At 38.5% G+C, this 23,377-nt stretch overlaps 1 protein-coding gene across 2 annotated transcripts; it reads left to right on the forward strand.

Annotated features, from left to right (window-relative positions):
• The first annotated feature begins 905 nt into the window (after positions 1-905).
• Positions 906-23,062, forward strand: nau (myogenic-determination protein nautilus). 2 transcript variants are annotated; one of them, XM_074109143.1, is made up of 4 exons: positions 906-1,292; positions 12,311-12,457; positions 19,466-19,571; positions 20,461-23,062. In XM_074109143.1, exons 1-4 carry the CDS (start codon positions 1,020-1,022, stop codon positions 20,538-20,540), a joined length of 606 nt encoding a protein of 201 aa, XP_073965244.1. In that variant the 5' UTR covers positions 906-1,019; the 3' UTR covers positions 20,541-23,062. The 2 variants fall into 2 exon arrangements, with proteins under 2 accessions (XP_073965244.1, XP_073965245.1); XM_074109144.1 differs by having other exon boundaries at positions 12,311-12,442.
• Positions 23,063-23,377: the final 315 nt, after the last annotated feature.

Here is a 23,377-nt window from a genome sequence, read left to right on the forward strand (position 1 = left end):
GTTTTATTAATAAAATTATTAAAACAACAGACATTTTATTTCGACTGTTTGAACTAAAATTGACCAAGTTTTTCTTGACAGTCCCCTTGCTTGATGGAATAGCGCCATCTGTTAGTTTTCTGAGTAACTTAATGAAACGCGAAGATTCTTGATGGTTATAGTTTATTCTCATGTTCAGTAGTTTGATATTAAGCTAACAGATGTCGCTAAATGTCCTTAAACGCTGCACAGCTGTGTTCAATCAGCGTCATAAATAATAGGTATATTTGACTTAAATCGACAACAACTGTACACATCCTCAAAAGGTCTTAAATTTTTTCTTAGGTTTTTGTGTATTTTCATCCATTATTTCTCAGTTTTGGAGCCAAATAATAAAGATATAAAGGAGATACTTTATGGTCCTGTTTTTACACAAATAATAAACATAGCGGCAAAAATTATTGCGATACAAAGCAATCAGGACAGACCGATGTGTCGCACAGACAGATCAGTTTTTCAGTTCAATCGCGTTACAGAAAATAAACTGACTGCAGACTGCAGTTTATCAATCCCTACAGTTGATTTAAAAATACGTCTTTTATTTAGAACGAATCAGACCAAATTTAAACCTCAACATTTTCACTATCTAACTACTCGGAGACCAACTAACAGACAGTTATTCCCTTGTAAAAAAATAAAACTAATGCACAGACTATTCGAAACATTAAAAATCGATTCACTTCCCGAAAACGAGTCCGAATAAAAATGTCTCGACGCTTTCAACGCAACAAATTCACAGAAAATTATGGGCGGCATCAATTTCAATCCAAACACTAATAAATTGGCTTCTCTCAACGACATTAGAAGAGCACAGACAGTTTATTAATAGAAGACATATTTTGTAAATCACGAGTCAGATTCATCCCTCGGCTGAAACCAGTGTAGTCTTTGCCGCGGAGCGCGGCGCTCGAAAAAAAAAAGTTTGCGCGGGAAAGTTTGACAGCTATCAATTGAGAAACTTTTTAAAATTGATACGTAAAATGAGTTACAGTGTTTACGATGGCTTTAACAATAATTACCAAGATTTTAATTATTACAAGGGGGATAAATTGAGTGTTGATAAAAGTGAGTGCTGTGTGAAAGATGAGGGTAAAAGGGAAATCCAAGATGGCGAAACTGAGGAACATGTTCAACATGTGTTGGGGCCAAGCCGGAGGTGTTTGGCTTGGGCTTGCAAAGCTTGTAAAAGAAAAACCGCTGCGGTGGATCGTAGAAAAGCGGCAACACTGCGTGAAAGGCGACGGCTTAGAAAAGTAAGTTGGAAAATTCGAAAGGTCCAACGGCCCAGCAGGCAAGTTGGTAGCTTGAACTGTCTGATTAAAGGGGAGGCACTAATTAAACCTAAACAAACCGGCCAAGAGCGTGTCGGACACGCCCAAGATAGGGTTCCGTAGCCATTACAAAAAAAATAAGCAATATTTTTCTAAGGATTTCGTATTATGTACGGACTACGGAATCTTCCAAGTTTACGTATATTTTATACCTTAGGCTGCTATTTACTCTTAAACTAGGTACTTCTAATCCTCAAGCAATCTTATCCATTATAATTTTCCTCCTTAGATGAATGATTGGTCTCGCGAGCGAGCGCGCGAGACCAATCATTCATCTAAGTTTTCCTTGTAAATTTGATATACTTACTACCATCCTGAATTTTTTCAAATATTTCCACCCAACTGTTTAGATTTTAGAGGGGGACGCAAGACTTTATTGAAAATTTGCACTTTAAAGTTGAATATTTCGCAAACAGATCACTAAATCGAAAAATCGTTAAAGCAACCCCCCAATGGTTTTACACCTACGTATGAGATTTTTATTGTTTTTTATTTTACCACTTTGTCGGCGTGACTGATAATAATATGTATATTCATGCCAAATTACAGCTTTGTAGTACTAACGGCCTCTGAGCATAGCAGCGGACAGACAGACAGACGGACAGACATGGCGAAACTATAAGGCCGTGTTCAAACAAAACTGTCAGCCGCCGAATGTGAGCAGGCTCACTATGATAACGTAATAACGTATTGTCGGTATGTGAACGAAAAAGTTAATGTATGGCAATACAATAAACTGCGTAACGTCGGCGGCTCACAGTCAGTTTGGTTTGAACACGGCCTAAGGGTTCCTAGTTGACTACGGAACTTTAAAATCGGCAAGCGCATCGTAAGATGTCCATCAACGAGATGGACGAATCGCAGGTTCACGGTGGATTCAGGCCGCTTTAAACTGAAGCAACTTGGAGGTTTATGGGGGAGGCCTATGTCCAACAGAGGACGTCCTACGGCTGAGATGATGGTGATGATGGCTTTGATTACAAATTAAACTAGCGGCCCTATGAGTTATCATAAATCTCGAACAAAAAAAAAACCATGCAAGGACAAAAATAATGTCAATCCAGAGGATATCCGGCCATTTTCTCTACATGTCGCATTTCTAAATATACTCGGCGGTATACCTAAGCGTAAATTAGATAGATGATTTTTTTCTTCGAGATCCAACTCGAGGACCGCTAGTTTAATTAAATTTGTCAATTTAATTCTGGCAACCCTAACGCCGCGTTTCTATACCTTCCGCCGCCTAACTTTGCCTAAAGTTCATTGCCACGACCAGTACTAGTAAAACTGCCACAAAAACTAAAAACCGGCCAAGAGCGTGTCGGACACGCCCAAAATAGGGTTCCGAAGCCATTACGAAAAAATTAAGTAATATTTTTCTAAGGATTTCGTATTTTATACGGAATCTTCCAAGTTTAGGTATATTTTATACCTGCTATTTACTCATAAAGTACTAATAATTCTCAAGCAAACTTAGCCGTTATAGTTTTCCTTGAAAGTTTGATATACTTACTACCATCCTGAATTGTTTCATAGTTAAATATTTTGCAAACAAATCACGGAATCGAAAAATCGTTTTAGCAACCCCTAATGGTTTTACAAGGCCTATCCAACGATACCCCACACTACAAGGTTGGATGAGAAAAAACAATCACCCACTAAAGTAGACGTAAACGTCTATGGGAGGTAACTACATTTAAAAAAAAATATATTATACCGTTTTGACGGCATAGTTTACATATATATATCCGTGCAAAATTACAGCTTTCTAGCATTGATAGTCCCTGAGCAAAGCCGCGGACGGACAGACAGACAGACATGGCGAAACTATAAGGGTTCCGTTTTTGCCATTTTGGCTACAGTCGCTCAGCGCAACTCTTGTGGAAACAGCTCGGCGGAGCTATGAGGTAAATGAAGCATTTCTATTGGTTCATGACAAACTCATTCCCCGCGACGCATCCTCACCTTATCCTCACAGATCTCAGGCTCTACGAAGTGCAAGATTTGAACTTTGTATCTCGCCGTCCCGCCCGCTGATGCTAATATTTAATAAGAGTGAGAGAGAGAGAGAGAGAGACATTTATTTACATATATTCGATACACAGAAAAAACACGTTAGGAAGAAATAATAATTAAAAAAAAACATCGAATAGTATAAATTGGTGCCCACAGCATAATGTTGCGGCAAGCCACAACGCTGTGAGATGGACTGTACGATACGAACTTCGTTTATTGAATTTCGTAGTAGCTCCCCTGGTGAAAACGCAGCCAAAGTCCAGCAGTGGACTGCTACAGGCTGATCATGATGATGATGATGATTTTTGCGTCCAAATGATGGGACTTAAAAGTTAAGAACAGCATTTGAATCGTTGAACAATAGGAATAACTACAGACGGTGATTTTCTCGACAGTTAAATCCTTCAAATCCGGTACCGCATTCTAAGATACCGCGTTTACACCAACCGAACTACGCGCTTCAGTATAGGACTAATTTTTCAGTATTTTTTTTATTTTAGGCCTAGTAGATTAGACGAGGGCCATCAATTTTCGCCTAGCTTATATTTAACTTGTTTGTTGTGGTTGGGTCAAATCTTGTAAGTTAATTTTGACACACTTCAAGTGGTCGGATTGACTTGAAATTTGTTATACATAATGTAAGTTGGGTGACACTGACAATGCCAGTACAGTCAGCAAAAAATCGTGTATTAAAAATGAAGCTTTAAACAGAAATTTATCTTCAACTTGCCTTGTTCGTTGTTGTTGTTGTAGTTGGGTCAAGTCTTGTATAAGTTCATTTTGACCCACTCCCAGTGGTCGGATTCACTTAAAATTTGGTATACATTATCTAAGTTGGGTGACGAAGCAAGTACAGTCAACAAACACGCTTGCATTAAAAGTATCATTTCGTCACTACTTCTAAAAAAACGCGTAGCTCAAAATAGATAATTTTTCTGAGTGAACTTTATAGACATTACATCAAGGTTCAATTTTGTTGACATATTGATTTTAGATACGAGATTTTTTCAAAGTAGTGACGATTTTTAACAGTTACAATCTTATTTTTAACCGACTTCAAAAAAGGAGAAGGTTCTATGTTCCAATGTTTGTATTTTTTTTTATGTTCGCCGATTACTCAGTCAATTGTGGACCGATTTTCAAAATTCTTTTTTTATTCGAAAGGGTACTCTTCTGAGGTGGTCCCATTGTCACCAAGTCAAGATCTGATGATGGGATCCTAGGGAAATCGAGGGCAAACCTCAAATTTTATAGGCACACCTATGGCGATTTTGGCATTGTTATTTTTTAATTTTTTTGGAGTCGGTTTTACTTTTTTGTTAAAAAAAATCTTTTATTTCTATTTGTTCTGGCAGCTTATATTCTGTGGTATGGTTAGTGCGGCCCCGGTGTATATTAGACAAGACGAGCAGTAACCTTCTGAATACGATTGAAAATGTAAATAAAACGATCCACACGTATTGCAGCTTACTGGATTAAGTAGTCAGTTAAAATGGGTTTACTAAATGTTAACAGGCTAAATATAAACGGCACTTTTTTTTTCCTGGTTGACACATACCTAATAGTATTTTTTACAAGAAGGGAAACACCACAGATTCCTGCTATTATAAGTGTTTACCCGCCGCTGCGCACGCGTCGCGTAAATCATTAGATTCAGCAGTTGAATTGCAAATCCGGGATTAAAAAAAACCCGTGGGAATAACATCGTGTTCTTTATATATCGGAGTAAAAAGTAGTATATGTGTTATTCAGATGTCCAGCTATAAACATACCAAATTTCATCAAATCCGTCCAGCCATTTTGTGTTACATAGAATTTAGTAAAATATTGTATCTATTGTTATTTTGTACTGAAAATATTGAATTAATTATCTTATCTTGTATATATACACACATACAACTTTCGCATTTATAATATTAGTAGGTTTAGTAGGTAGGATGCGATGTTATTGTTACTCTTTCGTGATAAAACGTATAGAAGGATTTAATAGTAGATTGTACAACAAGAGCATAAATCTTTATTTATGAACTAGACTAGAGCATGCAAAGTCATTTTAAGTCGCCTTGATTCAGCATAAATAATTTTACACGTTTTTTGTCGTGTAAGCGCGCGTTTGAATCGAATAGAAACGCATTTGAAACGATCGAACGCGCGTTAGAATCCGCGGACCGGGGGGTGGAGGAGGGGCGGGGGACAGACGCGATACAAACGTTTGCGTTCGAAAAACGTGGCGTTTGTATCGATACAAACGCAAGGATCGTGTGTGAAGTTGCCGGCTTTCTTGTGTTTGTTGAGCGTTCGATTCGATTTGCATTTGTATCGATACAACTGTGGTCTTCATCCGTGATTTTTTCGGCCCCAAAGGCCACCCGTTCTCCGTGCTATAATGGCCTGCCCATTGCCATTTCAACGAGCGAATTCGCTTGGCTATAGCGCATAACAGCGCAGCGTAGGACGTCCACCAATGAGATGGACGGAAGGGTTATCTATTGTTTGCTCGAAAGTTATATGCTATAATTTCATTATCCCGAACTTCACACGCCCGAAACTCCATTTGCCCGAATGTTTCGTTTACTAGAAAATTTATTTGATATATTCTTATTTTCCCGAAAATTAGATGCCATAATGATACGAATGCAATGCAGTATTGTTTTCCATATTATTAAGTGCAATAATATTATTTCATAGAATATTCAAACGCCATACTACAGTGTTTATTTTGATTATGATTGATTAAAATTGCTTTTTTCTATTACTTATCTATCTATTATCTTTATTATTCGGGCTACTATAAAAAAAAATACCTAACCTATCCGAGTCGCTTCTGCTCCGAGCCGTCTTGCTCGCTCGCACAAATCAAATGTCAAAATTCTTACCATACGTAATCTTTGTGATTAAAATTTACCTAATTCAAAGGCTTGTTTGACGTATGGGATTTATTAGTATATAGTGTCGATACTCACCATTTATATGGATGGCAAATGATATTATGGCATGTGATACCTATAGCTTACAATGATTATGAAAAATGAAATTATTGAAATTAATATTATGGGAAACAAAGATTCTGTCATTTGATTAATATGGTAAACAATGAGTAGTGAAAATGAATTTATAAGAAACAATATTATGACGGTTGAATATTATAGCACATGAAATTCGGGCAAATGAAATAAAGGTATACCGGACGGAAGACCTGGTTAGCCACAGGTTTACGGTGGATGCAAGCCGCTTCCAACCGAAGCAATTTGAAGTCTATGGGGGAGGCCAGTCCAGCAGTGGTCGTCCTACGGCTGAGATGATGATGATGAAAATCTAGCCAAGTAATATTGAATTTACATTACATCCCAACTTGGTACCTTTCAAGATCTCAATTTTTTGTCGGCAAAGTCAACAATCTTCTACAAATATTCTACCTTTGTTTGCAGCTAAGTGCAATGTCACATTACTTAAATGTATGTTGTCTCCAGGGAAAGCCTGTCGCGAGGAATTAACGCGACCGGCGCAGGAGTGGATTAAGGAGCTAAATATATCATTACGCGGGACACAGCGCAACATGTTAGATGCTAGATACTGCGTGAAATGTTTCCGATAAATCTTAGCACGTGCGCTCGGGGAAATGATCGCGCTGTCGTGTCTGTTTGTCTGTGGTATGCGAAACTTAAACACCGACGCAATAACCCAACCTAACCAACAAAAAGTTGGTGATATATATATATATATATAATATATATATATATATATATATCACTTTGACAGTTACCTATGACAAATCCGTCCAGTCTTAGGCTACAGGGGAGACTAAGAAATATAATGTATACATACATAACCACATGCATATACGCACGAAAAACCTAACTCTCCATCGGGCAGTTGGGAAACGGTAATTAGACGGGTGTACAGATAAAGGATAATGGCCAACATACGGTAAACAAAATAAAATAAAAACGCAATATGTCATATCATATCGGTCGTAAATTTGGGAGTTGATCATGAAGATGTAGCGTAGGCTGGCTTAAGGGTGACTGCAAACTGTCAATCCTTTGCAGAAAACTACTACCACCGGCCAACAACATATTACAGCATATTTTACAGCTAAATTCCATAGCCGTTACTAGAAAAATAAAGCTAGGGATGCGAGGACACTCACCCCTTACAAAAATCAAATAAGTCCCGCCGTTCTCGAGTAATATATCCCTTACCCTTACCAACTCCCAACCCCTGCAACCCCTGGTGTTGCAGATGTTTATGGGCGGTGGTGATCTCTTACCATCAGGAGACCCACTTGCTCGTTTGCCATCCAGTCGTATAAAAAAAAAAAAAAAAACTACCCTTAAAGTTTGTAGTCAAAAAATAAGTTTCGGTCAATAATTTTCTTTTTAATATGTACAAGATTTTATTGCTTACTGTATACGTTACGTACAGTATACCAAATTTCAAGTCAACCCGACCACTGGAAGTGGGTCAAAATGAACTTACTTACAAGATTTGACCCAAAAACAACAACAAACTGGGCAAGTTGAAGAAAAGCTTGCAACACAAGCTTTATTTATGATTGTGACTTTTACTATACAGATCTTAATTAAATAACTGAAAATCAGAAAGTACTTACGTGAGTTAGAAATTAAGCGGAATTGACTTAGCAAAATAAACGAATATTTTTTGTAACAATGATGGTATCTGAAAATAAAATGCAATCAACTTAATTAACATCGGTGCCTGAGTTTTTCAGTTATTTAATTAACACCTTACTTTTAGAAGCAGAAGCTCTAGTGAACTCTCGTTCTTTGACATACGTCACCGAAAACGGACAGCACGAGAGCCTAACTCCGTTCCATTTCCTGATCGGCACCTCTTCAAACCAGCAAACACCAGCCCGATTAAACGATGGAGCATTCTCATTGAGGAAAGAATGGCAAAAGGTTCTTCGACTTTCTGAACATTTTCCCCTTACATTAACACCTTGTATTGTACACAGTCTTCGTCCCTATATCCTCAACGTCGTTGCAGACGCCCGCTTGTAACCGCCCCGCTATTTAAAATAGAAACTGTGTCGTCAATAAACATGTGAATATACGGGGGACATCTTAATTTCACATAAAAACAAATTTACGATCGCACTCAAAGGGCGACAATTTATTTTTATTTTATGCGTGTACCGTTTTGTAGTTGGCATTAAATATTGATTGTGACAGATAAATACGTCGGTTTGCGTGTTTAAAAATTTTAAGATCGAGTTAGGAGTAAAGTAGTGTAATGAAATGAGTTACTATCCCAAAATTGAGAATAAGAGGTAAATAAATTATTATTAAATCAAAAACAAACTCTAGTAGAAAAGAATGAATCGATTTGAAATTAATTTCAATTTCAGCTACAAAGAAAGGTTTTTACAAACTTTTATTTAACTTTGCCCGGTTTGTTGTTGTTGTTGGGGTCACATCTTTATTAATATTTGTAACTTAATGTGTTAAATTTTTAGTTGCAATTTTTTCAGTTTAGTTATGATGTTTATACCTACTGTGTTAGTTTAGGTTAGGATAGTTTTTACTTCAATTGTACCATTCAATACTTTATTATGAGTAGTGTTTTTTTACACCGTTAATAATCAAAACACGTAAACTCTTGTAAGTTCATTTTGACCCACTTGCAGCGGCCAGATTGACGTAAAATTTCAAAATTTGGTATACCGCTGAAAAGTTCCGTCCCGCAGAGAAGCTCTTGGCCGTACCACCAGAATTTCACCACCATTTTCACATCACTTAAGTGCCAATGCCAAATTTCAGATCAATAATAATATCTGATTTGCCACAGCAGAACGAGCGGAGCGTGAGTTGTATTATATATATTTACTCGTATGCACATTTTGTTGTATCAGATATTGGTGCTCGTAACTGAATCACGTACCAGGGTGGGCTTTTCATAATCAATTTCGCTATGATTTCTTTAGCAAATGTTTGGGATGTCAACATGACTTTAGTATCACAAAAAGAAAAATTTCTACCCTGGTACGTGATTCAGTTTCCTCAACTAATGTATACACTCGACGAACTGAATCGTGTCCCACTGTGGAACTTTTTCGTAGAGAAGTCATAGTAACACGTACTGCTTGACACAGGAATTTATTATGACACTGTGCTCTCATCGTGCTGTCATTGTTCATCCAACATTACCTCTCATATTTCATATTTTCTAGATTTTTTTTACCGTACAACGTCAAAACCTACTAGACACTGGCAAAATTGTCCTCCAATGGACAGCCATATTGAAAAAAAAGTTCTACGGTGGGTCACGAATCAAAATGGTTCGACTGTACAAACAAACGTCGCAAGTTAAATAAAATTTCATACTTAATAATATAGCTATTTATTTATTTTTATAAAGTTTTTACGTAAACGAATAGACAAAATATCTCATAAATTTTCCCTCCATATCACAGGAAACCAATATTTCACAAACATCAAACACTGGGAATCAAATCGGCCCAGTTATATCTTGGGACAACAAGAATTAGTCATATTTAATAGACATCCAAAGTTAAACAATGTCTAGTGAACTGAATTTATGCATCATTTCCTTAAGAATCTGGGTGCCCTGTAGTGCAGGCCAAGTTTGACACACACCATTGTCAGATATGCTACAATCCTACTAATAACTTTCTCACTCTCTCATTTCCCTTTGTAAATTGGCCTAGTTTAAATCTACCTATATTTTGTTGTTTGCATACAAATCCTTGTTCTCGTAGTAAATTTCGTGATTTAGGAAGTTATTACATACCGAATTTTACTAGTTTTTATGCTAGGCTGCGCCTATGTCCGTGACTAAGACTTAGAAACTGAGTGAATTGTTATTATATTGACGTTATTTATGATATGAATCTAAATTATTTGAAATAAATTAAATTATACTAGGAATTGGAATTGGAATTGAAGCATGAAGAAGTAGCAGACTCTAGTAGTCACTCTCGCCTTTATAATATTAGTAAGGATAAAGAATTACCTACATAGACGTGTGTATAATCGACCAAGAAATTGGTTTACCACCCTAAGGTTTAATGTCGTTTGTAGCGCTTAAAACGTCAAAGCCTATTTTCACTCGCAATTCAAGATGACAATCAGCCTTAGGTATTGTTTTATTTCTGAAGTAGGAACTGTCATTAAAATTGATACCTGTCTTTCTGTGTACCTGTTTTCTGTATCGATTACTATTTCTGGTGTACAATAAAGAGTCATTGTATTGTATTGTAGGTAAAGCTATTTCTTGGTCGACTATACACATTTCCGATCTTCAAAAAAAACCTTAATTTTTTTTTCCGGTCTTGTGCTTTCCGCTTCCACCGCGAGCCCGCGATCTTAACCAAGTCGTCGCTCCAGTCGTGGAGAGCCTTGGGGGAGGCCTATGTCCAACAGTGGACGTCTTTCGGCTGACATGATGATGATGATGATATTTTTTCGGGGAGGAGAGTGCAAACGGTGCAAATTCTTTTTCACTACAGAATTCCTGCTTCCATCTTCGCTTTCAACAACGATATTACGAACTTGCCTATTGTTTTCCGTGCGCACTTTTTTATTTCTTTCCCGTGAATCGGTCCGTCGGTAGCAAATGAGTCGGCGCTAATAAGCGAAGCTAATTCTGTTGGGTATTGCTAGAGGAACGCGTAAAAACATAAAGAGACTGGATTAGATGAGGTTTAGATAATCTGTGGATACCTACTTTACTGAACGGCAAAAAATCTGGCCCTCAAATGTATGCGGTTGCTTATAGGTAATTTTGTATGGAGAGTATATGACACTTATAAATAGAATAGGATTATTTAATATAGTAGAATTTGTTGCTTTTTTAACCCCCGAAGAAAAATTTGATAGAACTTTTGAAAATACAAAGTGAAATATAGATAGATGCACAGAAAAAACAGAAAAATAAGACCATCACTGGGAATCGAACCCAGGTCCTCGGTATTCCGTACCGCGTGCTATACCGCTACACCACTGATGGTCAACGGTACAGACACGAATTTCCCCTATGCACCTCATATCTCAGCTTGTTTGTTTCTTATTTTAGCCACTTAAGTAGTGACGCTAGCGACATCTATACCGTAGCCCTCATCGAGAAACTTTTTTTTTTCGGCACTCCATTGGAACTAACCGCTCACCCCCGACCGCTAGGTCATTTTGAAAAACAATAACTTACAAAAAGTAAAATTTTCATAGTTCAATATCTCAAAAATGGCAGCACCGATTTTGATAAAACATGTCTAAAAACCATCGCTAGAAAACCTGCTTTCAAATAATAAAACTGCACTCAAATCAGTTCACCCGTTAAAGAGCTACAGACAGACATACAGATACACATAGCGGTCAAACTTATTTACAAGGACGCTGTAGACGTCCGTTGTTTTCACCGGACAACGGACCCTTTTTTTGCCGGATTTGCGGTTTTGTATGGTTTACAATGAATGTGTGTACACGTACCGGACACTTGTCCGGCGACGAAGCCATACAACACCGCAAAAAACGGTCCGGTGTCCGGTGAAAAAAACGGACGTCTACAAGCGGCCCAACACCCCTCCTTTTCCGTCGGGGATTAAAACAGACAATTTTTAGGGTTCCGGAGCCAAAATGGCAAAAACAGAACCCTTATAGTTTCGCCATGTCTGTCTGTCTGTCCGTCCGTCCGCGGCTTTGCTCAGGGACTATCAATGCTAGAAAGCCTAAGGTATAAAATATACCTAAACTTGAAAGATTCCGTGTAAAATACGAAATCCTTAGGAAAATATTACTTATTTTTTTCGTAATGGCTACGGAACCCTATTTTGGGCGTGTCTGACACGCTCTTGGCCGGTTTTATTTAAATTGATAAGGTTATTGTCCGTTGGAGGTTAAAAACAGACAATTTTAAAGACGATGTAGCCATCATTTTGCTTTTAGGTAAATGCAGCGTTTGAGGAGCTAAGGGTTCGAGCACGGGCGGGGAGCGGAAGGCTGCCCAAACTAGAAATACTGAGAGCAGCTATACAGCACATAGAGAGGCTACAGGCTGCTTTGAGGGCAGCCGCTGCGGTACGTATTTACAAGGTAAACGACCTAGTGACACCCGCCACAAAATTAAAGATGACAATTAATGGGACGGTGACCAACATTCGGACGGCTGCCTTAAGAGGCTGACAAGACCTAATTTTGTTGAAATTGATGTTATTTAAGCAGTTTTTTAAGAAAAAACTATTTGTTCTAGCTCATCAAAAAAAATATATGTTAATATTCATCATATTTCAAAGATAATGGACGGACTCGATACATAATTGGACAAAATCGGCTCGATACAAAAAATTTGCAAAGATTGGTCTAAAATCATCTTTAAACGGTTCTATGTCTTTATTTTTTAGACGTATGAGTCTGAAATTAAAAACATGAAGTAAACATATTCATATCTAAATAATTAACGAGTCATATTTCACAAACAATCCATACTTTTTTTTATTTCAATATTTATTTATTATTATCATCTGAAACCCGGCTGCTCAGTTACAGCGACAGTGGGCTCTCGTTTACTCCGATACAAACAGACAGTGTGCGTCGACGCGCAGTGCTAGACGGACCTATGCTTCTCGTTTGCGCATCGAAAACGTGTGTTAAAAATCTATGAACTGTGTGCATACTTATCAGAGTTTAGTTTATAAGAAGCGTAAATATTTTATTAAGCGTGCTAACTGTAAATATTATATTATAATGGGGAATAAAGACAAAAATAAAAGGGTAGCAAAAAAGCGCTCGTATCGTCAAAAATACGATAGGATGATTGAATTTGTAAAGTAAGTACTTTTAATTTACATATACAAATAGCACATCAACCATCGACATTTATGTATTGTACTGCATGTTTCTTACACCAAGACGGCGTACAAAATTTGTTCACAGCGCGGATTTGTGAACCTTTCACTATATGTAGTTTGTTGACGTCCGTGACAAGGGTTGTGTCAAAGTAATATTGATAATTGATGCGCCGCGCGTTTTGTTCCAAACAGCCAGTCTAGTGCCGTAAGGTACATAGATGTCAATGACATCAACACTTAGGTACGTCAGTTGTCCTAAGCTAGGTAAGTATCAGGCTTAGTTTTCTAAAAAAAACACACGTACCGTAAACTGCTTCAACTTTGCCCTCTGGCCCCAACATTGCCTGATTTGATTTAGAGTCGATAACTTAGCACTCTTGTAGGTTTTAAACTTTTATCTACACGGGAATTATTATTACGGGGGGATAAAAGTTTAAAAACCTAAAAGGTGCTAAGTTATCGACTCTAAATCGAATCAGGCAATGTTGGGGCCAGAGGGCAAAGTTGAAGCAGTTTACTATTTTTTATTTTATCAGTTAAACCGAATATGATGAAGTTAGGTAGGTATAGTATAGCCAGTAATTCCGTGTGACGTGACGTCACGCCGTGCGATACTTTTTAGCACGCTGTTGATGCGCTTAATCTTTGTAATTCACTAGTCACAGTATGCTTGCGCACGTAATGCAACTTGAAGCAAGTTATTCTTAGATAGTAGCTAAGTTACTAAGTATATGTAACGTACATACAATACACAATAACTTTTTTATATTTTACATCAACACATAGTAAGCATTACAAATCCATACTAATATCAATACTAGGATAAGCCGTGGTGGCCTAGTGGTTGGACCTATCGCCTCTCAAGCAGAGGTTCGTGGGTTCAAACCCCGGCTCGCACCTCTGAATTTTTCGAAATTCATGTGCGGAATTATATTTGAAATTTACCACGAGCTTTACGGTGAAGGAAAACATCGTGAGGAAACCTGCACAAACCTGCGAAGCAATTCAATGGTGTGTGTGAAGTTCCCAATCCGCACTGGGCCCGCGTGGGAGTTACTGCCCAGGCCCTCTCATTCTGAGGGGAGGCCTGTGCCCTGCAGTGGGACGTATATAGGCTGGGATGATGATGATGATGACTAATATTATAAATGCGAAAGTGTGTGTTTGTCTTCACGTCGAAACGGAGCGACGGATCGGCGTGATTTTTGGCATAGAGATAGTTTATGGGCCAGAGAGTGACATAATAAAAGCTAGTGTAAATATTATATTGAATTCACATTATTATTAACGTTACCAAAGTTCTACTTCTTTAGTTGGTATCTATTTAGAAAGTAATTGCTATAACAATAAATTAAATATTATACAACATTACATACAAATCTAACCCCGCGGACGCGCATGGCAATTAAATCCGTCCACATCGGATCTATTCCTGCGTTTAGAGTTGAGCTAAATTACATCGATATCGATAGGTTGTGTAATAATTATGATTGGTTTTTTGGAGTCTTTTTGTATTTTTTTTTATTATTTCAACTCCAAATTTGTTGCTTTTACGGGTATCCCGTGAAACCATATCGAAAATACAAACTGAGACATGGATGCACAGAAAAACCAGAAAAAGAGACCAGCACTGGGAATCGAACCCAGATCCTTAGCATTCCGTGCTGTGTGCTATAACCCCTACACCACTGCTGGACAGGAATCTACTTAGACACGAATTTTTCCTTTGCATACATACATATCTCAGGTTCTTATTTCTACTTTGCTACTTAAGCAGCAGCACTAGCGACATCTATGTGGCGTCGACAGACGTCACACTCTTTCGGAACCAACCGCTCATCCAGACAAGAGATGTCGCTGTCTCATGTTATAGCACGCAGCACGGAATGCTAAGGACCTGGGTTCGATTCCCAGTGCTGGTCAATGACCAATCTTAAAATTTGGTACCAAGCAACGTCTGATAGCACAGATAAAGGAAAAATTGCGAAAAAGTATACATTTTTAGCTACATCATATAAAAAAAATATTTTAAATATTTTTTTATTAATTTGTACGGAACCCTCGGTGCGCGAGTCCGACTCGCACTTGGCCGGTTTTTTAAAGATCCCTAAATGGTACCGCTCCGGAAACACCGTCCTAAGAAGCTGGTTAGTAAAAGGGCCAAGAACTATTTTACCGACACTTTGGGCGTCTCCTGCGTTACCAAAATTGTCTCTGGCGTTACCAAAAAATCGTAGGTACTTCCAACGAGATATTTCACGGTTTAATAGCTTAAACTTACATAGGATGGCATGTATTCATGTACACCATCTATTAAATTACAGAAAAATCATGTTTACTTACAAAAATCTGCAATTGTTTGAAAAATGTCGCGGACAGGTTAGTGTCGGTAAAAAAGTTGATTGGCCCAAAAACATCGATGTTTTGAGCAAGCACTTCCCTATGATCGTGTCGTGTCGTGTCGCAATAAATAATGCTCGGACTGCGATGGATTGCGATTTAACCTCGCGACAAGCACGTCTGTCCGCGATGCTATCTGCGCAACTTAGGTTATTTCTGCGCTAGGGGGTTTCTTTTTAGGGCTCCGTAGTCAAACTCAATAAGGAAACCAACTTAGAAATAAATAACCTAACCATAATTTAATTTTTAATACCTTTTTTTTGCTGACTGTACTTTTTGTTGACAGTACTTGCATTGTCACCCAAACTACATTTGCATACCAAATTTCAAGTCGATGCTATTAACCGTTGAAGAGTTCCGTCCTGCGGAGACGATCCTGGCCGGACTACCAGGATGTCACTACTAGATTATTGTATTGTCACGCGATTTATATAAATTTTTATTTTTAATTTATTCGACTCGATGGCAAACGAGCAAGTGGGTCTCCTGATGGTAAGAGATCACTACCGCCCATATACACCTGCAACACCAGGGGGATTGCAGATGCGTTGCCAACCTAGAGGCCTAAGATGGGATATCTCAAGTGCCAGTAATTTCACCGGCTGTCTTACTCTCCACGCCGAAACACAACAGTGCAAGCACTGCTGCTTCACGGCAAGATGGTGGTAGCAATCCGGGCGGACCTTGCACAAGGTCCTACCACCTGCAATAAGTAAGTATTCCAAATTACAAGCTTTTATTTAGTTTCACCCGTCCCGTTGTCTGTCTGTATGTCTGTCTGTCTGTAATAGAATCTTGCAAGTTTTAATTTGGCCTAGTTTGGAGTCTGATGGATATTTCTCTTGTATTGGCTATGTTTATTTAAATAAAGTATTTTGTATTTGTATTTGACCAACTTCCAGTAGTCAGATTGACTTCAGTTTTTTCCTTTTGAGGTACAGAACCCTAAAAATTACAGTTGACCGCAAGGAAACTCGCTCTCACGTGAAATGAATCGCATCGAAATCGGTCCATCTCTTATAAGGAAGAGACGTAGTATGATGGCAAAAACAGCCAAAAATTGGCGTCAAACTTTTATCACCCCTCATTTTTAACCCCTGACGCAAAGAGGGGTGTTATAAGTTTGACCGCTATGTGTGTCTGTCTGTCTGTCTGTGGCACCGAAGCTCTTAAACGGGTAAACCGATTTGAATGCCGTTTTTTTAGTATTTAAAAGCAGGTGTTCTAGCGATGGTTCTTATAAATATAAAGAATCAATTTTCTTCAATACATTTCTAAGCGTATAGGTATTTCTTTAAAATAAACCACGGAAATCGATCTATTTCCATAACATATTGCAGCGAATCAAATAGTTTTGACAAGCGCGGCGGCGCATAACGGCGCGCGCTGACGCCGCCATCTTGCAAGATGGCCGACAGATTTATATCGGGATTAATTAATGCTATGCTAATTTAGTACAGGTTAAGGTCCAATGTAAATATTGCTTGGTTTAACACAACACGAAAATAAAAAAAATATGCCGATATTATTCACTTCTCATGCTCGTAAACTTCGTATTTAGGCTTTGAACCCCCGACGCAAAAAGAGGGTTGTTATAAGTTTGACCGCTATGTGTGTCTGTCTGTGGCACCGTTAGTAGAACCCCTTCAGCCGCGGGGGCCGGTGTTAGAATGTTACCCCCCTCTCCTCCTGTGGGCACCATAGACACCGGCTGTGGGGCAATACCAGAAGATGGCAGCAGCGTCTTCTTGGCAACCTTTACATCCTATACTGCGTTCGCCAAGCCGCTTGCAAAGCGTGGCGAGTTTGGCAACTCCCCCCATTATGGGGGCGGCATATGACCAAGTGTGGACATCGTACGACTGCTATGATGGTGACCTAATAACTGACTATAAGTAAAAAATTAAGTACCTTAATTGCTCACCCACGACTTTACGATAACTAATCAACTGACTCAATGAACTGGCTCATGCATACATGTTTATTTAACGTTTGGGCTCCACAGAAAACCAGCGTTACTGCACATAATGTGCGGCAACACATGCTGAGTGGAGACCCTTTTTGGTATCCTGCCGTGTCACCTAGTAACATAGTTTTAGTGCTAGTTCTAGTCTTAGTTTTAGGTTTCTTTCTAATAGACCGGGAGATGGTGACACAAAATATTAGGTCATTTGTATCAGTATGGCGGTTCTTCAGGGGTCTAATGACGGAATGACAAAAAAGAAAATGATGGTCATAGCGCTGGTACCGGCGGCCCAATCGCGTGGGCGTTTATCGAACGTGTCGGATAAATAACGAGTGTCGAACGATTTGTTCCCCAAAATGCTGGTATTTTCCGATAGTCGATAAAACAAGAAGTAGGCGGTAGCGTAATGCCATACTTCTCCAGTGTGACTTACACCGAGCGAATACATTAAAGCCGCGTATCCACTAGAACAGGGTTTCTCAAACTTATCGCTCCACGTACCCCTGTTAAAGTTTCTAGACGATAGCGAACCCCTTGACTGTTGGAGCTAAAACTAAAAATAAAGAATACAAAAAGACTCCAAAAACCAATCTTAATCATCTTGCTAGTCTTGCAGCCTGGTGGTTTTTGGAGTCACGTAAACCTTGTCGCGAACCCCCTACCGTCGAATAGCGAACCCCTAGGGGTTCACGTACCCCACTTTGAGTAACCCTGCACTAGAGGCGCAGCCTCGGTATGAGGCCGCGCAAGTGGAGACGCTGCCAAAGGCACGGCTCAGACTGAGGCTCCTTTGAGCACGGCCAAAAAACCGACAAAATATGGCTCGGCTCGCGGTGCTCGGCCTGAGGCTGCTCTAATGGATACGCGGCTTAACACTTACCTCTCGCAAAGATTAGGAATAACAGTTCAGAGAGGTAATGCTGCCAGTGTCTTGGGGTCAATGCCTGAGGCAGAAAATTTGGATGACGTTTTTATTTTGTAACATAGTTTAGTTTATATAAGTATAGTTTTAGCACAGGGCGGACACGCCATACAAAATACGCGTTCTGGAATCTACATAGGCACGACGACGTCTGTACACGCGTCAATGTGTGCGTAAGACACACAGGGCTGACTATCGCAAAACCCTAGTACTATAGGGTATGTAGGTATGGCTTAAATGTGTAAATAAATGTAATCGTTAATCATATATTTTTATTTAAACCTACTTAAAATGTGTCTGTCTATGTATTTAAGCATTATTATTTTACATTACAATAAATATATGACTACAAACTTGAACTAATTATTCGGTACCTAATTAGTTATTTCATGTCGTATTAATCGCGATACTTTTAGAAAGCATTATTATTAAGAAAAGGAAGTAGGCAGGGTAGGAACCTCAATTTCTCGCGCGCCCACTGACAAGTTGGCGCTTGCTCGCGGACTCACGGCCACCGAGCCGAGCAATGAACTCCTTTTCTTATCTTTGGCTGTTGACAAACACCCATACAATGCACAGTATATCACCATTTCGCAAAGTTATTGCTCCCGAACTTAGTGCCGTGCGGCCGACATACATCGCGTTGCGCGCCCGACTGCTTTCCTACGGTTTTCCTACAATCTGCGCTTGAGGGGTGGGGTAACTCGAACCGGTGCGGGGCGGAGCGTGTCCATTCTGTATGCCAGTACTATTATATATTCTGTGGTTTTAGTTTTGGATGTTAGATAGTATTTATTGTGCAGAATAACCATCAGTACAAAATAAACCTTACTGTAATAATATATATATATATCGTTTTCAGATTAATTAATTAATTTTTATTTGTAGTTTTTACTTTTGTAAAATTTTGGTTTATAAAGAGTTTTTGTATTGTATTAATTCATTGTTGTTTCGTTGGCCTGCAGCTGGAATCTGAGGGTTGCAAGGCCTACATGGAGACGCCTGTGGCTGAAGGAAGGACCCCGCCAGCGCGGGAACCCAATCCTGATCGGGAGAAACCTTTTGTTAACAGTAAGTTTGGGATGGTTTACAGGGTTATTCAGGAGACGTGATCAGGATCAGCCCTACAGGTAGGGTTGCCAACTTTTTTTACAAGAAATAAGGTATTATATTTAGGCCTGTGAAAAAAAAACAGTATTTTAGACAGTGAACAGTGTTTTATTATTTTATTGCTTTAAAGACAATTTTTTTGTCCTAATCCCACAGCTGATCAATTTTGCGACAAGCATACTAAAACAGTCGGGTAATTAAATAAATAAGGAGCTATTTTCAACCCCCGATGCAAAGAGAGGGGTGTTATAAGTTTGACCGCTATGGGTGTCTTTGTGTCTGTCTGTGGCACCGTAGCTCTTAAACGGGTGAACCGATTTGAATGAGGTTTCTTTTATTTGAAAGCAGGGTTTCTAGCGATGGCTTAGACATGTTTCATCAAAATCGGCTTAGCCGTTTTTGAGATATTGAGCTTTGAAGTAACAAAGTCAGGGTTTTCCAACTGTTTGTTGGTAGCTTATTTGTTTGTTTATTTGTTAGGGCACAGAATAAGTAATAAGTAAGTAGTTGGTTAGGGTCAAATCTTGGAAGCTAAATTTGACCCACTTCGAGCGGTCCGATTGACTTTAAATCTGGCATACTTATGTAAATTTCGTGACAATACAATAATAATCCGGTAGTGTCATTTTGGTGGTCCTGCCAGGATCGTCTCCGCAGGAGGGAACTCCTCAATGGTTAATAGCACCGACCTGAAATTTGGTACGGATATGCAGTTTAGATGACAATGCAAGAACAGTCAACAAAATGTACAGTCAGCAAAAAAAGCTTGTATTAAAAATTGAATTTTTAACAGAAGCTTATTCACTCTGTAGATTATATTTTAAAATATCTCTTTTTCTTTTGTCCCCAGATGAAAGCGTATGTGGCGTGAACAGTCTAGCACGATTGAGGTGTATTGTGCAGGCCCTGACGACACGGGACGCGCCTTGACCGTCCCAACAGTGGGCTAGGTAGCCTAATAACGGGAGAAACTAGCACAGGAGCTAGTCTGTATGTGGCGTCGCAGCTCTCAAACTGATGGACCTAAATCGTTGCAGTTTTACAAGCTTCTTATTTGACTCGAATCATCATGTTATAGTTATATAGCTTTTATTTAACCTGCCCTGTTTGTTTATGTATTTATTTTTCATCACACTTGCTCGTTAATGATGTTATTCCAGCCTGTATACTAAATAAAAACCGGCCAAGAGCGTGTCGGACACGCCTGAAATAGGGTTCCGTAGCCATTACAAAAAAAAAGTAATAGTTTTCTAAGGATTTCGTACTTAGTACGGAATACTTAAAATTTAGGTATGTTTTATACCTGAGGCTGCTATTTACTCTTAAACTATTAATAATTCTCAAGAAAACTTAACGGTTATAGTTTTCCTTGTAAGTTTGATTATATTTAATACCATCCTGAATTTTTTCGATTTTTTCGAATTTTGGTTTAGATTTTAGAGGTAGGGGGGTCGCTCGATTTTAATGAAAATTTGCACTTTAAAGTCGAATATTTTGAACACAAATCACGGAATCGTAAAATCGTTATCGCAACCCCATAATGGTTTTAAAGGACCTATCCAACGATACCCCACACTACCAGGTTGGATGAGAAAAAAGAAATCACCTCCACTTTACGTCTATGGGAGGTACTCTAAAAAATTTTTTTTTGGTTTTTTTATTGTACCATTTTGTCGGCGTAGTTTACATATATATTCGTGCAAAATTACAGTTTTCTAGCATTGATAGTCCCTGAGCAAAGCCGCGGACGGACAGACAGACAGACAGACATGGCGAAACTATAAGGGTTCCGTTTTTGCCATTTTGGCTACGGAACCCTAAAAATGGCTTAAGTTGACCCCGCGGAAGTAAAATAGATTTTTACTCCTCAGGGAGGAAAAGTTTAGTTTTAAAATTTGCAACAAGTTAGTAGGTAGTTATTTCAGACTAAAGGCTTTCAAGTCAACCAACGTTTTATAAATTGATATATATTATGTTTAAAACTTAGCTATGACCCAATTTTACACCACAAAACTTGTCTACGCTTCATGAAGGTCTACTAAGTATTTTTATATTTTTAATTTATATAAAGTTGTTTTCTTAGCGTCAAGCTGTGAAGTTTTTAGACACAAAATACTTAATTTTATTACTTATTTTGTTTTTTTTTCTTGTAATGTAATGAAAATCTTTGTGTGTAATCACGGGCGGTAAGAGAATTATAAACTGCAGTCATTAAAAACCCTCGTTAGTAATCCCCTTCTTACGGCCCTTAATGCACAATTCTATTTATTTGGGTCAAATCTTCCAAATTAAATTTGACGCACTTTCAGTGATTGGACTGACTTGAAATTTGGTGCGGATCTGCGGACATAATGTAGTTAAGATGACAATGCAAATATAGTCAACAAAAGTACAGTCAGCAAAAAAAAATTGTATAATGTTTTTTTCAAACAAAAAACTTACTTAACCGAATTTAAAAATGAGGATGTTCAATAATCGAATGTACTTATGTACCTAGTTTTTTTTTGTAATATTAGCAATCTATACACATGGAAAACTGTAAAATTGTGAATCTGTCAAAATGGGAAACTGTATAAACGAGAATATGCTATGTTATTGGGAATCTTGAATGTAACTGGAAAAAAACTAGATATTTTTGACGTAGGTATATATAGAACCTATATTTATGACTGTAGCTATACCAGGGCCAATCAACTATTTTACCGACACTTTGGGCGTCTCCTGCGGTACCAAAATTGTCTCTGGCGTTACCAAAAAATGGTAGGTACTTCCACGGTTTAATAGGTTGAACTTACGTAGGATGGCATGTCATGTTACACCATCTATTAAATTACAGAAAAGACATGTTTATTCAAAAAAAAACTGCAATTGTTTGAAAAATGTCGCGGACAGATTAGTGTCGGTAAAAAAGTTGATTGGCCCACCATCAGCCAAATATGTGGTCTACCACCCTAAAGTTGATAATCGTTTGCTTGATTACTTTAATGTTTGATTATTTTAGGTCCGCCCGGATTGCTACCACCATCTTGCTCGCTAATCCTGCCGTGTAGCAGCAGTGCTTGCACTTGAGGTATCCCATCTTAGGCAACGCATCTGCAATACCCTTGGTGTTGCAGATGTTTATGGGCGGTGGTTATCTCTTACCATCAGGAGACCCTCTTGCTCGTTTGCCATCCAGTCGAATAAAAAATAATCGTTTGCATGTTATCTATACATATAATAATAAAACAATAATGCCAATAGACGTGTATAGACTTGAATGTTAGACTTTAGCGACATATTCATTTGATAGGAACTTTGTCTAAAAATTGATAGACCACTTATTTGGTTGATGGTACCTGACCTACCTTGGAGCTACAAATAGGATAGTCCAACATAGCGCTGAGTTGTACGACAAGCGATTCTAAGATATAAAGTTAGTAATATTTTATTATTAAAATTAGAAATCTAGATGTAAATAGGATTTTTTTTATTTATAAAATTTCACATTTTTACGGTGTTTTTTTTACTCTCAACAAAAAATCTTTCGATTTGGCGCCACTCACGCGCATGAATGGTTCGAAAAGACCGTGGTAACAGTGGTTTGACCTAAGACCTTTCAGCTCCAGCTTTTTACATGTAACCACTTGCTGGCTGCAGTACGAATGGGCCGACTCGACCGGGTTAGTACCACACTCCCACAGAATACCGGCGTGAAATAGTACTTTTGCTACTGTGTTTCGTACGTCCGGAGGCCTAACTTCCCTCCCCCCATCCCCCGTCCTCTA

This window comes from Choristoneura fumiferana, chromosome 28 (genome assembly GCF_025370935.1).
Source record: "Choristoneura fumiferana chromosome 28, NRCan_CFum_1, whole genome shotgun sequence".
In the NCBI taxonomy this organism is placed as follows: Eukaryota; Metazoa; Arthropoda; class Insecta; order Lepidoptera; family Tortricidae; genus Choristoneura; species Choristoneura fumiferana.

Excerpts from the sequence above, each read along its gene's own strand:
- nau (XM_074109143.1), top strand. The coding sequence starts at position 1,020 with ATGAGTTACAGTGTTTACGATGGCTTTAACAATAATTACCAAGATTTT. Across the intron at positions 1,293-12,310 it reads AAAGGCGACGGCTTAGAAAA|GTAAATGCAGCGTTTGAGGA; the intron begins GTAAGTTGGAAA and ends TTTTGCTTTTAG. Across the intron at positions 19,572-20,460 it reads GGAGAAACCTTTTGTTAACA|ATGAAAGCGTATGTGGCGTG; the intron begins GTAAGTTTGGGA and ends TTTTGTCCCCAG.